Genomic DNA, 16,411 nt, shown 5'->3' on the forward strand with positions numbered 1-16,411 from the left:
CCTGCGAGAGGGGAGAGTCTCGCAGTGCACATAGCTCCGCCGCCGAGTACATCAAGTAAAATCAGAATGGGAAGGCAGTTTGGTAGGGTCCACAGAGTCCTAGGACAGAAGGTCTTTTTATAAGCAGCAACCCGGAATCCCCTGCTCTCTCACAGCAGCGGAAGGAGTTGGTTTATACAGTCAGTGGGAGAAAAGTTTTTCCCAGCCACCCTCTCACAGTGGTTGGCCAGATGTCCAAAGGCAAGGAATTTGATGGTATCATCCCTTCTGATAAAAGATGGTTCAAACAGCCAACTTCCCTCAGGGTCCACAAAATACTGTCCAAGTCCCCATCTGCCGGGAGTTTCGATGGAAGTAATTAATATGATTTGATTTGAAGCGGGGTACAAATAAAGCTGCCCAGTAGTTGCCCAGTAATTCCGTAGGAGGATAGATGTATACACAAGGGAGAGGAGAGGGTGAGGGGGGGGAGGAAGGCTGACTCCCAGGCCGATAACAGGGCCAGAAAGGGGGGGGAGGAGGGGGAGAAGAGGCCACCCATGGAGGCCCCATCCCAGAGCCATCCACCGGACTCTCCAACCCCAGATCTTTCCATCCCCTCGTCATTTGAGCCATATCATGCCTCCGTTGGCGACCTCCGCTTCGCCTCTCCGCCAGCATCGAATGTCCAACAACCTCCACCTCACCCTTTTTCACAGCCATTTTTATCCAGCTAAACATCCCCTCCCAATCGCTGCGCAGCGGCTGCCATTGCCGCTGCAACTCTGCAACTCCACCGCCAGTGCCAGAACGCCCTCAGTCCACCATCGGCACCATTGGTCCTGCCACGTCGTCGCCGCTGTTCTGACAGCCGCCGACCAGCGAGCGGGGAAGAAGCCGGCATCGCTGCAGCCAATTTCCCTAATCCTCCTCACGGGGCGCCTCGCGGCGCGCCTCGCGGCGTCCTGCAGCCTCCCGCGGCGTTCTTCTTTGCCTTCCCCTCACCCAAGCATTCCGGAGGGCGAAAAAGCCCTCAACGGGTTGAGGGGAAACTCTCCCGGGCGGGGGTGGGGCTGCCGATGGTACTGACAGCCCCAGGAGACCCCGAAACCCCCAAAATGCTGCCCGTCCTGACAGCGACTCAGGCCGGCATCGCCATGTTGGAGCATGCGCAGAAGAGATTGGAAATAAATATCAAGGCAGCCAATGCTGATTTATAAATTTATTTATTTATTTATTTATTACATGTATTTATATGCCACCATTCTCCCGAAGGACTCAGGGCAGCAAACACAAGTTAAGAAACAAGTACAATAAAATCATAATTTAATCCAAATAATTAATTAGTAGTAAATAATAAAGCCCAGAATCAGTCTCAGCCTATCTGTTTGAAAAGCCAAGTCTTCAAGTCCCGACGGAAGGAGCGGAGATCAGGAGCCGTCTGGAACTCAGTAGGTAATTCATTCCAGAGGGTGGGAGCACCCACAGAGAACGCCCTACCCCTGGGCACAGCAAGGTGACATTGGCTCGCCGTCGGAACCCTGAGGAGAGTGGCCCTATGTGAGCAAACAGGACTGTGAGAGGCAGGCAGGAGAAGGTCATGCAAATATCCCGGACCTAAGTCATGAAGGGCCTTATAGATGAGGACTAGCACCTTGAAGCGGACCCGGAGAACCACTGGTAACCAGTGCAGCTCACGCAGGAGGGGTGTTATATGGGAGTAACGAGGGGCTCCCATAACAACCCGTGCAGCTGCATTCTGGATCAGCTGGAGTCTCCGGGTGCATCTCAGGGGCAGGCCCATGTAGAGGGAATTGCAGTAATCCAAGCGGGAAGTAACCAGGGCATGAGTGACTGTGCGAAGGTCATCTCAGTCCAGGAAAAGGCACAACTGGCGCACCAGGCGAACCTGTGCGAAGGCCCTCCTGGTCACGGCCATTAGATGGTCTTCTAGGGATAGCCGAGCATCCAGGAGGACACCCAAGTTGCGAGCCCTATCAACAGGTGCAAGTTTTCCCCCATCTATCAAAAGTGATGGAGCCTCTGAAACCCGAGATGCCGGCATCCACAGCCACTCAGTCTTAGAGGGATTGAGTTTGAGTCTGTTTCTGCCCATCCAGGCCCATACCTCCTCCAGGCAACGGGACATCACGGAAAGGGTATCTCTGGGGTGGTCTGGGGTGGAGATGTATAATTGGGTATTATCAGCATATTGATGATATCTCACCCCAAAGCCATGAATGATCTCACCCAGTGGCTTCATATAGATGTTAAAGAGCAGGGGGGAGAGAACCGACCCCTGAGGCACCCCACAATTAAGGGCCATGTATTTATTGTAAGTGTGCAAGCTGTAACTTAGAGATGCCTGAGCCACATCTTCTTGGGAGAAATATGCTTTTTGCCACATATACACAGAGACACCCCTGTGCTACTCATAGTCGGAATGGGACAACTTGCTACAGCCAACTCGTTATGGCCAATTTGAGGCAGGATAACTTGCTGTGGGACAATTTAATAAATACAAAAGTTAAATTAATTTTGATGGAACTGTGGCCTATAATACTAAAATAAAGAAAGCTGATCCAGAAATACAAGAGTCACAATAATTTCAATGAAAACATGATCACCAATAATAAAAGTAACTGAATAAAACAATTAATACAGTGTTGAATTATCCCATGGTGAGTTATCCTGTGGCAATTGGCCATGGCGAGTTGTCCTAGACCTAGACCAACTCATAGTTGGGGAATAAAATGTATATTATCCTTTTAAAAACAAGGCACAAACTGAAGAAATGATTAAAAAAAAGCAAGGCATAATATCATTCACCAGAGCCTTGCTAATCAAAGTTTAGCATTGATAGGAAAAAAAGGTAGTCTTGAATAACTGAACAAATGTTTCAGATACTAATCTTGAAAAAAAACGAGTAATACAGGTAATTTTCAATTTATAGCCAATCCTGCTTAGTGATCCTGCAAAGTTATGATGGACTTTCCCAGGGCTACTTATGATCAGGATTCCATAAATGGTTAGCCTAATGTATAGCATTTCAGATTTCATTCCAGAAGCTGAACGCACATAGGGGATAAGCACAGCATTGTCTACAATCCTACACCTTTCCAGCATAACCAATGGCTCTTTTAAAGACTTCCAGATAGGTACTATCTTGGTGTTCCCATGCACTCTGAAGCACCCTTCTTTAATAGAACTGGGCAGGTTGCATAGCCCTATTAGCATGGAATAGGATTTTGTTGGAACTCAGTTGAACTTTAAATAACAAAACAATTAACATTCTGATCTTTTTTTGTCATTTTAATGGATTTAGACAAGAACATCTGAAGAAAAATATTGCATCTAAATGCCCCATGCCATTCATTAACTTTACAGTTGTGTAATTCTATGGTGAAGATCAGGAGTGTAAATATATTGTGTGTGTGTTTGTGGTGTGTGAGTGAGTCAGGATGATGGTAACAAAAGTTCAATGCATATAAAAATTAGGTAGGGCTATGATTTCCCTGATTGTGGCTGTCTTTTTGACTTTCTGACCTTCCCCTCTACCATAGAGAGCCCTGGCTAAGGTGGCTTTCCAAACAGCCAGATACCAATTTTTTGTAACTTTGAGTGATTATTTTTTCCCCTGGCACCTTAAAAGAAAGAAAAACGTTGCAAACTGGGAAAACTGATTCACTTAGGTTGCAAAAGAGGATCCTTGGGTATTTTAGCTCTTTCAAAAGTCTTAATTACCTTTCTTAATAAACCAGAAGGAAACTTGTTCTATAATTGAATATCTGCTTATCTGCGAGGAGGTCTCATTCTCATGCAGTTTCTGATTCTGGATTGTGTAACATACTGTGTGTGAGGTTCACTTATGCCGCTTGATCAGCATAGTTTAAAAGTGCAGTTTGTTACATTTCTAGTTTTGTATGTTATTCTACAACAACCTTACTAAACCTTTTACTCTCCCATTGTGGTGTATTTTAAAATTCCAATCCATCACAACCTCTGTCTCAATAATTCCCTGCTATTATGGGAAATCTGCTTTATGCAATCTCAGTTCATATAATTTAATTACAATATGTCTGTCTGTTTCCCAGGCTGCACCAGGCCCTTACCTATACACCATTGAGTAGGCCTGTTGTTTTTATTTGTGTAAACCAACATCACAAATTGCTCTACACCTGTGTTGGATCAATTCCAAACAGATTTATGATGCTGGGAAGAGATCGTTGATTTTCAAATACACATTCTAATTTGATGTAAAAGCTATACTTTTTCCACAACAGGATCTAAAAATACAAGAGCATATATTTTACTGAAATTGCAATTCATTAAAGCAGTACCACTGGGAATTAGGAATAAAATAAATAAATGCAATAAAGTAACTATAATTCATTTTTGGACTTTTTAGTTCTTAATCCAGATATTAATAAATTAGTCTTGTTTTTATACTTTTTTATTGCAACCCATGACAGAATAATGAACTCTATGAAAATTAAAGTTTAAACCACTCAGCATGTATTGAGAATACCGGATGTAATTTTCTGGATTTTGTTGACTATGTGTATGTCATTAATAAAATAAAACCACTCTGAAATGGAACAAAACAGATTCATCTTGATAACATCGATTCAATTTAATTATTTTATCAAAGTTGGATGTAGAAGCAGCACTCTTAATGTAAGATTCTGTGGAATGAACACTGGCTAATTCCAGACTGAATCAGAAATCATAATCACTCAATTAAAGGTGGGGTATGTACTGTGCAAAGCATTAACAAATATGAATGGGTATATATGTGTGGGTTGGGGGAGAGGGGCTGGGATGTAGAATTTTGGGGGGGATAATCTTCATGCTGGTCCCATAGGCTACACTCCTTCTTGGAGCAACAGTGCCAATTTTTATTTTATTTTATTTATGTTTACGTTGTACATCCTGTGATTCTCCCAATTAAACTCTGTCACTTTTAATCTTGAGAAGTCATCCCCAATCTGGATACAGCAGTGTTCTTTCAATTCCACAGCTATATCCACTGACATCACTTATTTTTACTTTTACTGGAAATTAATCCACATAACTATTCTTAGGAAGCAGCAGTGAATAGAACAAGCATTTGCAACCTTGTGCCAAAAAGAAGAGAGGTAAGTTGCATTAGCATGTACTTGCCGTAAGAGGGGCCAACTGCCAGAAGGTTGGCAATTATACCTTCATTATACCTCCCGTGTGAGCACAACTGATGCCTCAAATTTTATTTTTTCCCCAGAGAATTGAATGTGAACTTCCCCATTTTATCAATGGGGAGAGAAGATCCAGCATCAAAGGCACAGTCAGAAAAAAGTACTGTGCTTCTCAGCAAGCATTTATTTTTATTAGATTTGCAACTGTACTCCTCTATTAGATGCATATCCAGGCTTTCATTCATAAGGCATACATAATACTACTACATCCCCCCCCCCACCAAATACAGTAGTCCTTAACGTATAACCACAATTGGGATTGGAATTTTATTTGCTAAGTGATGTGGTTGTTAAGCAAACCATCACTTATTGTAACTGAATCCAATATCGCAATCATTTTACTGCAGTTATTAAGATAATCAGGATATGGGTCTGGATGGGCAGGAACAGGCTCAAACTCAACCCTCCAAGACCGAGTGGCTGTGGTTACCGGCATCTTGTGATTTAGTATCCCCATCACTTCTGATGGGGAGGGAGGTGCTTATTCCCTCTGAAAGGGTTCGTAATCTTGGCGTCCTCCTTGACTCACGGCTGTCCTTGGTGGATCATCTGATGGCCGTGACAAGAGGGGCTTTTGTACAGGTTTGCTTGGTGCGCCAGTTACGCCCTTTCCTAGACAGGGATGCCCTTTGTACAGTCACTCATGCTCTCATCATTTCTTGGTTGGATTACTGCAATGTCCTCTACATGGGGCTGTCCTTGGGGTGCACCCGGAGGGTCCAGCTGGCCCAGAATGCGGCCGTGCGGGTTGTTACAGGAGGTTCCTGCTACTTCCGTGTAACACCTCTCCTGCGCGAGCTGCACTGGCTGCCGGTGGCCCTTTGGATCCGCTTCAAGGTGCTGGTACTTACCTATAAAGCCCTTCATGGCATGGGCTCGGGGTACTTGTAGGACCACCTCCTACCGGCCTCCCACTGCCCAGTGCGCTCACATAGGACTGCCCTCCTCCGGGTGCCGTCGGCCAGACAATGTCGGCCGGTGGCCCCCAGGATAAGGGCATTCTCTGTGGCCGCACCGACCCTCTGGAATGGGTTACCCACCGGGCTCCGGACGGCCCCTGACCTCCGCACTTTCTGCGCTGAGCTGAAGACATGGCTTTTTCAGCAAATTCCCTAATCTGCCGCAGGGTTTTTAATTGTTTGGGGATTTTAAATTGAGTAATTTTTAATATTTGGACTGTTGTGTAATTTTTATTTTGTGAGCCGCCCAGAGTCCTACGGGAAAAGGCAGCATATAAATTTGAAAAATAAATAAATAAATAAATAAATAAATAAATAAATAAATAAATGCTGTGTTTTTATGTCTAAAGTGAGAACGAGATGCTGATCTCCCTGGACCATTACTTTAGTTAGCACATCTTATATATTGAGTTGTAGCCTAACCCTGCCAAGAAAAACTTTTCAAAGTGACAGAACAATGTTCACAACATGGAATAAGAGGAAACACAAATCAGGTCTGCTATTTCCTTATAATTTGATTTCTTTCAGTTTCTATGAATATTCTTTCTGTCCATTATTTCTGCTAAAAATGATAAAATATAATTTTGAAGGGGAAAAAATCTAATTGAAAAGACCCATTTAGTCAGAATGTTAGGTGTGTTCATAACCTTTGAATGGCAGAAACCTTCTTTCTGTCCTTCATTATATATGTCCTCCAGAGCCTCATTAGATTGCTGGAAAACCTTTGAAAAGCTGGAGGCCTTTCCTCCCTCCTTTGCTATTATCCTATCATTAACAAGTAGAATTTCCAACTCTAATTTCTAAAGCTATAAGTACAACAGCATTTAAAACAAAAACCAACAGCAACACAGCCTAGTTTCCATAACAATGCGGAAACTGAATTCATTCATGCTATAACAAGTTCAGCAGCTAAGGATTTTTTTTTAAAATTAAATCTATAGAATTATTACTCTGCACTTTAAATTCCAATTATTTTGTGACTCTCAAATTATTCTTCCTGATACTATACTGAATGCCAAAAATATAAATGTGGCAAAACAAACTAATAGGAACTATTAGAAACTAATAGAATAGAAACTAATAGTCTAACTTGGACACAATGTGGAATACTGAAAATTTAATTAAGTGTTTAAGATTTTTTGGAAGTGAGAAAATAACAGCAGCTTTCCAATAAACACATGGATTTTCGTCTTGGAAAAATGGAAGTTTTTTTTCTAACATGACAATAGCAGGTTCATTGACAAATTGGTGGCGCTTTATATGAGATACTGAGAATAACTGAATTGGAAAGTTTTATGGTACTCTCTGGGAACATAAATTTTCTTTATGCTCATGCTTTGACAAGATCCTTACATCAATAATATGAGAATAGATCCACTCTATAACCTGTTCTGACCTCGATTAACACATACAACATTATGAAAAAAATTAAATCTTTGGATTTATAAGTAATCCAATTATAAGATTTGTAATTATAAGATTCTTTTATAATTATAAGATTTTTTTTCTGAAGAATTATATACAACAATCTTTTACAATCGCATAAGAGTTGAACTTTAAACAAGGAAACATAATTGCCACAACAGGCCCAAAGACAAATTTAAATGTTCAGGAATAGTTTTCAAAATTTTCAGGAATACCATACAAATATATTAGATGTCAAATTTTTCATGAATATTTAATAGAATTATAGCTTGTTATGATTTTATATGTACACTCCTGATCTTTTCTATTGCAAGTTAATTTATAGAGTTAATTCCTTCTAATCATTCTTAATATATCACTGATGAAATGGAACATATCTTATGTCAAATATTTCACAATATTTAAAGGCATTTCTTTCAAACCTCAATCAATCATGTGATAACTAGTTCATTAATTTTAAAAAAGAATTCAATATACACCTTTTATATGGACTATATTCCAAAAAGCCTTCTTTTGTAAATGTGTGGTTAAATCTGACTCTCCTGGGTTTCAGTCTTATAGAATTTCATGGAATATTTTATAAAATATGTAAAAATATTGCACTAAAAGACAGTTGGAGATGTATTCAAGGACAGATCAAATTATGATGAGCGAATTCTATATTATATCACTGATGAAGACATGATGATGAAATGTATGATTTATACATAAGAGAGCGCTATAAAATATTCTATGCTGAATGCACTTATTTGTTACCAGTTTGTGGTCTGTCACATTGAATATAAGAATGAAATATTCCCAGTGGATTTTCTCAGATGACAGTCCACCTCCAAATTTTATTATTATACAAGTGTTAAATCCAATTGCGTGTATATTTGAGTGTATTTACATGATGCTTTTTAAAATAAACTTTTTTTCAAAGGTTTCGTTTTTGACACTTTTATTTTAATCAAAAGAGGGTAATAAATGCTTGTATTTTGCCAACTATTCAGAATAAATGGTCTACATTCATTTATTAATTAAATTTATAGGCTACCCATCTCACTATCAGGCAACTCTGGGCAGTTTACAATGTTATAAATAATGACATAAAACAATTAAAAGTCAAAAGATTTAAACATTGGGCAGCAAAGTTAAAACATTAAGTTAACAATAAAATGAATTAAAAAAAATCAATACATACATGGAATGAAAGTGAAATCTACTAGTCTAATAGCCACCTCTAAAATGAGACCCCTCCCAATTGCTCCTTCCATAAATAAAAGGAATATGCTTTTGTTTGACTGTTGAAACTATAATTGGATAAGAAATCCTAATCTCTAACCACATATAATTTATGTTCTTAAACAAAAGAATGCGTTTTTAAATCAGTAATCCTCTTTCATTCTAGCCATTCCTTAATTTTAGCTACATATATCCATATATAATTTAATTTTTTTAATGAGCAACATTTGCACTATTTTTACAATAAAAGCTTGTTTATTAACCCATATAACCACTGTTGGCTACTGATTTAATGGACAGCCTGTTGCTCTTTCAATTATATTTCATACATCTTGCCAATATCTTGTAATTCTAGGGCACTCCCACCAATCATGGCAAGGAATCCTTTTTTCTGAGTGTTAATTATGCTGGAAGAGTCTGGCTACCAATTAAGATCTCTTGGGAATCTGAGAAAGGAACCTTATAATTTCCTTTACCACAATTGAAAAGGTCAAAAAGAATTTGAGGCAATAAATTAACTCAATTTAAAGAACCCATTTATTGTATGGGCAAAAGGAAAAACTGATTCATTATCAAGGCCATTGTATACCAAAGACTAAGGCTAACAAGCTTTCTTACCTTTGGAGTTTATTGCACCAGCTGCAGTTGAAACCAATCTGAGACATGATACAAGGTTCACAGCTGTTAAACTGAAGACAAGCTGTAAAAACATAATAACATAAAAATAAAATATACATGCACACAGGGGCAAGCAAATAAAAATAAACCCTTCATCTTAATAAGATTTCCTACAATCGATTTTTTCAGGAATTTATTCTCTTCAAAATAAATGAAAAATGGTTGGAGGACAATAATTTGACATCTCCAGATCACACTATGGAGATATATAATTCTATTACAGACTGAGCTTGTACAATTAGTTTTGATCCTATTTGTAATTGTAATGCATTTCTATGTTTTGTATATGTCCTAAATCTGCCTTTCTGCTATAAAGTTTTCTTATTTGTTCCTTTATGTCTGTTTACCTTTAATAGCATAATGTTTTTGACAGATGGACATAACAAAAAAAGGTTAAGAAACTGTGAAAGAGCAATAACTGGATTAAAAATAGTTCAGCTGCTGCGACTGGTTTCTTCAAATGGGGTATGGGCAATTTCCATCCCAAGCCTGTCTTTTTCTTTTATTGTTTACATTTTCTCACATCAGTATCCATAGTGGATAGCCAACCTCTGACAGACATCACTTGATCTGCTAGGTGCATCTACAATTTTTCACTGTTTTAAGTGAATAAATAAACAAACAAATTCCACAGAGTTCTTTAGAATAGAATAGAATAGAATAGAATAGAATAGAATAGAATAGAATAGAATAGAATAGAATAGAATAGAGTTGAAGGGGACCTTGGAGGTCTTCTAGTCCAACCCCCTGCCTAGGCAGAAATCCTACACCACTTCAGACAAATGGTTATCCAACATCTTCTTAAAAACTTTCAGTGTTGGAGCATTCACAATTTCTTTGATACAACATTGTTTTGATCAATGTAAGAAATTTGAGATAGCAACGTGTCATATATAGATATATATCAATGATATGAGCAGGGCGAGCAGATGGCTATTAGTACCTTAAGACACAGAGTAACAAATATAGAACTTATGGTAATCAATCAAGTAAATAAACCTATAATAAAGCTGTGAAAAAAGCAACAAGACAGTGGAAATATCAAGAAAACAGATGGGAGAAGGGATCAGCCAGATAGTATCCATAGTTCTATATTACAAATTACACGTTAACAATTGTGAGGACCAGCTTTCTAATATAATGCTAAAGGCGCTGACATCTGAACCAAGTTTGCCTCTCTTTTATGTATATAATTCTTTTAAAGCCCCACAGTTTATCTCAAAGCGAATAGCATTTCATGCTATTCCATGAAATGTAATTCCATGGCTACTTCTCATCTAAGAAGCATGGGTATTTGCAAGCTCCTGCTGCTTTTGTCAAAATGATGAAAACAATATCATACTGTTAGCTATGACCCTTTTGGTTGGTATATATTGTCACAACACATGTACAAAAGAGGCAAGGCTTGCATTGTGACATTGATTTTATCACTGTTTGCCTCCTTCCCACCCGTGAACATAGCTGCTAAGAACCAAATAAATAAAAATATCCAGGAAAGTTAGTGGACCAGGTGTTTAAGAAGCTTCAATTGCTATCACCATAATAAAGGAGGCCCAATGATGTAAATGTAGCTTACTCTGTGAGACAAGTGAAATCTATCCAAGATTAAATAGTGAGGTCTATCATAGTTTGTATGAATACAAAAGTTTGTATTATGAACTTTTGCACATCTAATTTAAGACCAGCGCTATATTGATTACTCCATGTCACTTCCAAACAAAACCAGGCAAAGTAAGATCTCTAGAGAAGGTATATTATGGCTGCTTCCAACCTGGTATACTTGTAAAAAGTAGCGAAAATTAAAGTTCATATTCCTGTAGTCAGCACAGGTAATGTATCTTGAGAGTGCCACATCACAGAAAGATGGTACACAAACAAAATCAACTTATATGCTATTACTTCAATTCATTATAATTGGATTCACCATAATGCCTTATGTTTAGATTTCACTTAGCATGTTTTCTGAACCTATTCACAGTGGTATGTGACCCATGGATTAATATGATGTGTAAATCAGCCTAATGTGGCTTAGTTAACAGTAATATTTTAGAAGACTGTGCTTTATCAAAAAATGTGAACCTACTAAATTTTCAAGCAAACATATACACACAAACACACATATGGAAGAAAAAAAAAACAAATGACTGAGAGATGACTAGATAAGAAATAGATGTATGTTATAACAATAATGTAAATACACAAAGATTAGAACCTATATAATACTGACATTTTGTTAAAAACATGGGATTTATCAAGGCAAAGTGGAAGTATGAAAGTGACATTAGTACATTATATCCACCACTATATTACTGTGCTGGCTTAAATATCAACAGATACTTATACTCTATTGGCCAACTATCTCCTTTTTTATGCATTACAAATGCTATAAAAGAAAAGTGGCATGTTTTAAACGCATCCTTTAAAAATGTAATGTTTTATCTGCTTGTTAAATATAACTTACTGGGCAGAGGAATCATCTCAACAGCTGACAGACTGGTGACCTTTGACATCTGAAGCTCCACTTTGTGATATTCGTAGATTGTTCTTCTACGAACATCTGTAAGAAAAGATAAATTAGCATTGAGTTATGTTGCTTAAACATTATTGTCATAAAATATTTCTATTGTTAAAATTATATTGTATATAATTTTGATTGCAATAGCAGCAAGACACAGGGAAGATTGGAAAAAAAGCCATTAAACAGTTTTCAGTATCAATTATAACTGGAGAAGGTAGTCCAAACTACAAACTATAAAATTGTAGCCATCATGTTAGCAATACAAGATAACCTAGGATTAGTATCACCCAAGAAGTGAATTTTGTTCTGTTAAATTACTATTCATATTGGGAATAGCGAAGTGCTTCAAGATTGAGAGGATTATCTGGTGACATCACTGTTGCCCAGTGTTCAGTTGGGATTCATTTTTGCCCGCATTAGGTTGCCGACTGAAATGGTACCTATCTATTTACTCGTGATCCCCTGCTTTCAAACTGCTGAGTCAGAAAGAGCTGGAAGAAGTGACGGGAGCTCATCTCATCACCTGACAACCAAGTTTTGAATGCAAGTCTGCCAATAATCAGCCTAGCATTCTTATCATGTGAGCCACTGCACTCCACTTCTGCTAAACTAAATCAGGGGTTTTTCTTAAATAACTTTTTTCATCTTGCTTTTGAGCAAATTTAGAATTCAACAGCTTAAAGGTAACCAGCATAATGTCTGTTAATCTTTCCTAATTTCTTAGCACTGGAAGGTTCAGTCAAGGTGACAATGCCATCACTTTTATTTACATGCTCATTTATTTCCTTAAAAAAAAACAAGCACACACCAAATGACTGACTTCTTTTGTCTGGGTCTTTGGCTTCTGGTACTGGTAAGGGTTCATTCAAAATATAATATTTCACTGCCTCAACTTACAAATGCACTAAATGGACAAGACACTGCTGGAAAAAATGTCTTCCTTTTTTGGCAATGAACCTGTTCAAATCGAGCACAAAGTAACACAATTTCAGTCCATTTGTTCTAGGTCTATGCTTTTGGAGCTCTAAACAAGATAGAATCCTGAGATTTTTTGTTATATTTTCAGACTTTCCTGGTAATAGTTATGTTTTCATATAACAGGCTGTTAACCTCAAATTAAACAGAGATGGGAGCAAAGAGAATGCTTTCACCAGTGGGCTTTTAAGCTAACCCTAAACTAAACAGCAAACTCAATTATCTGGAAGGAAGTGTGCTAATCTATAATGGGAAATTAAAAAGAATAATATGTGAGTTTGTCCCTAAGTCACATTCTGCAAATACATGCCTATGAAACAAGTTAAAAACCAGAGCTTTTGTCTGCTATTCTCTGGATGTAGAAGCTTTTGTGCATGTAGAACAGGAATTTTTATTTTTTTTTAAATAAAAAACCCACTAATGTCTGTTTGCCCGAACACAATGCCCTATCTTCCTTCCAAACACTATTAGTGAGGATCACTATTCATTATTTTATAATATTTCATTATGTACAAATAGTCCTTGTACCAGACCACAATTGGAACTGGCAATTTTGATTCTAAGTGATGCACTTTTTAAAGGAGATATCAAATATCCACAGCAGACTTATGCCCTCAATTCAAGTAATTGTTAAAGAATCGTTTATGGTCATTAAATGAGATATCATGTTACAGTGACTTGAAATTTTACTGCTGGCTTCCCTGTTGACTCTACTTGTTGGAAATTGGCTATGATACATGCAAATGACACATGACTGTGGGACACAAACAACAGTTGTAAAAGCCCACCAGTTAAGAAGTGTCTGAATCTTTATTATTTAACTATGGGGAAACTGCAGTGGTTTCAAGTGCAAGAGCTGTTGGTGAAGTTACTTTTTCAGCACCATCGTAATTTTGAATGGTTCAATTTCAGAGCAGTAAACATCATTTCACCCACATTCAACCCACACGCTAAGTTCTCTGAGAGCATTATTTTGAATTCAGGGTCTTCCTAGTTCTACTTTCATATTTTTAGGACCAGATCAGAAATATTCTCCTGTAACTTCTATTCTGGAAATTGATCCAGATTTAAAGTCAGATAGAGATTGATCTATCTGCACCAAAAGAGGCCATTTCAAGTGAAAATGACACAGAATTGATATAGTAGTGACATAGTATTTGCATTATTTTATGGTACTATTCATAAGTCAGTATATCAATAAACAACTGACATGAAAATCTACATTCTAGAATTTTCTTTTAGTTAATAAAATCCAACGTGGTTGTCATTTACACATGTTGGTAGAAATGGCAGCAAGATTAGGATAAAACTAAATCACTATTTACTTCTAGTTGCTTTACACTGAGAAACCTAGAGCTTTTGTCAATGTTTCTTGCCAATACACCCTGTTCAATAGTCATTTGTCATTCTGATATAAATTATAATACTATATCATCCCAACCATCACCTCCCTATCTACTTTACCAATTGGGTAGTTAAAACATTTTATTCAAAGTAGTTGAAGAAATAAATGTTCTTTTGGTCAGCAGTCATTTCTACTGGTCTGCCTTCTTTTGAGTGAAGATATGAAAAGACCACTACTTGTGAAGAAATCTCCTATGTGTGAATAGAGTATGTATTAATCCAAATATAGAGAAGCTGATAAGCATATTCATTACCATGAGTTATGATGCAAAAGGCTTTAACTTTGTGGTACATAAAAAGATCATTCTCATAATAAAGTTTATATATATTTTTGCACAAATTGAAATTTCTAATAGGTATGAGTGTTTTAACTATGCTCTTGAGAATATGTGGCATCCCTCTATAAAGTACTACTTATAACAAAAGCAAAGCAAGACAATTTCTGCAAGTGCTCTACATATCTCATAGACTGATATAAAATGGCAAGATTCATGGGATAACTAGGATGCTTCTTCCCAAATAAACACATACAGATAGATATTGCACCCTAAGAGCTCATCATAGCAGTTAGAGTACATTATCAGGCTTCCCAATTCCACGTTCTCTGGCAGCTTGCATTTTGCTTGATTGACACCTTGCCAGTAAACATTATTGCTCCATAACCCAGAACAATAATTGTTTAGTTGAGTGATTAGTGGCTGCCTGGGTCTATGTGCTACTGAAGAAAATGACTGTTTATTGGGATAAGCATGCTATGGAACAACCTTCCCAGAGTGGCTGCATTCCCTCATAGCTGTCCAATTAGGTTGTTTGAATGAGAGCCTGGCAATCATGGAGGAAGTGCCAAAAAATACAGATGGTCAGGTAGAAACCTTTCTCAATCTAAAGGATGAAGTGGCAAGGCAGGGAAGAAATATTTTCAGTACAGATAGTGACATTAGAACAAATGATTCTGGCTCTCAAGGCTGGGGGGAAAAATCAGGTCCATTTAATTGGAAGCAAGGGAGAAAATACATACAATTTAAATCTTGAAGCAAGCAAGCAGGCAGCCAGACAGCCAGTCATATATGTGTGGCTTAACTTCTAAGACATGCTATAGGCAGATTTTGTCTGTATCAACAATTGCTTTCTTGTTTGCAATAAAACCATCTATCAACACATATTAAGTCTGTAAAACCTCTGCTATTAGCTGGCTACTGAATACAGGGTTGAGTTTTTGAAAGTCTAGATTTATTGCTATCCCTATTGTGTATACAAAAAACTGTACAACACTGACTACTGCTGTATGGAAATAATAAAGGATATTTTGTAGATGCTTGCAGAGAGAGTGGAATTGATGGATATTTGCACAGCTTGCACAGAGTACAACACCCAATCTACTATTACTTTCTTATATTGAGGACATCTGTATAACACAACACTAAGACAAGAACCATGTTTACTGTGATGATCATTGGGTGCCTGCTTTACAACAAAGAGGAACCTTGAACAGCAAAGCTTTATAGAAATTGAGAGCTGCAAGGCAGGAAATTCTGTTTGGTTTGCTGTTTGGGGGAAACTAAGTTGGTCCTTGTCTGTATATGTGAGGTGAGTTTATTAGTTAGGCAAGATGGAAAGTTAAGGAGGGTTCATTGTTCTCATGTCTCTCTATGGTCTGTCTTTTAAACTAGGTAATAAAAAAAAAAAGATACCTTGGATGAATTTAAAATGTGACAGCATAATTGTAGCACAAACACATAACCCAAAGTTCATCTTTTAAGTCAACATAATGTCAACATAATTGAACACCGTTATTATTAGGTACTAATCCATAGTTCTACGTAAAAGGAGAACTGGGGAAAAAGACTAAGTTCAAATTGTATTATTTAATATAAAACAGAACAGTGATTCCAAAGATGATATAATTCAAGTATTTTTAACCTATAGAGAAATACATTTCTTAATGATAAGAGTCTGGGCCTCATTAATATTTAGGACAACATGAAGGAATTTCAGGGCTGAAATCTGCTTTACTT

The 16,411-nt window shown here is 37.6% G+C and overlaps 1 protein-coding gene across 7 annotated transcripts in view; it reads right to left on the bottom strand.

The window, feature by feature from the left end:
• Positions 1-16,411, bottom strand: part of PLXDC2 (plexin domain containing 2) — a 287,499-nt gene that overhangs the window by 38,472 nt on the left and 232,616 nt on the right. For all 7 annotated transcript variants that reach the window (XM_087892833.1, XM_034402359.3, XM_034402358.3 and 4 more), the window contains 2 exons: positions 11,961-12,056; positions 9,440-9,521 (listed from right to left, as the gene is read on the bottom strand). In XM_087892833.1, the coding sequence (XP_087748959.1) occupies positions 9,440-9,521; positions 11,961-12,056 (178 nt within the window). The remainder of the gene's footprint in view (positions 1-9,439; positions 9,522-11,960; positions 12,057-16,411) is intronic.

The sequence above is a fragment of the Pantherophis guttatus genome, chromosome 4, assembly GCF_059756535.1.
Source record: "Pantherophis guttatus breed Tessera chromosome 4, ASM5975653v1, whole genome shotgun sequence".
Classification (NCBI taxonomy): Eukaryota; Metazoa; Chordata; class Lepidosauria; order Squamata; family Colubridae; genus Pantherophis; species Pantherophis guttatus.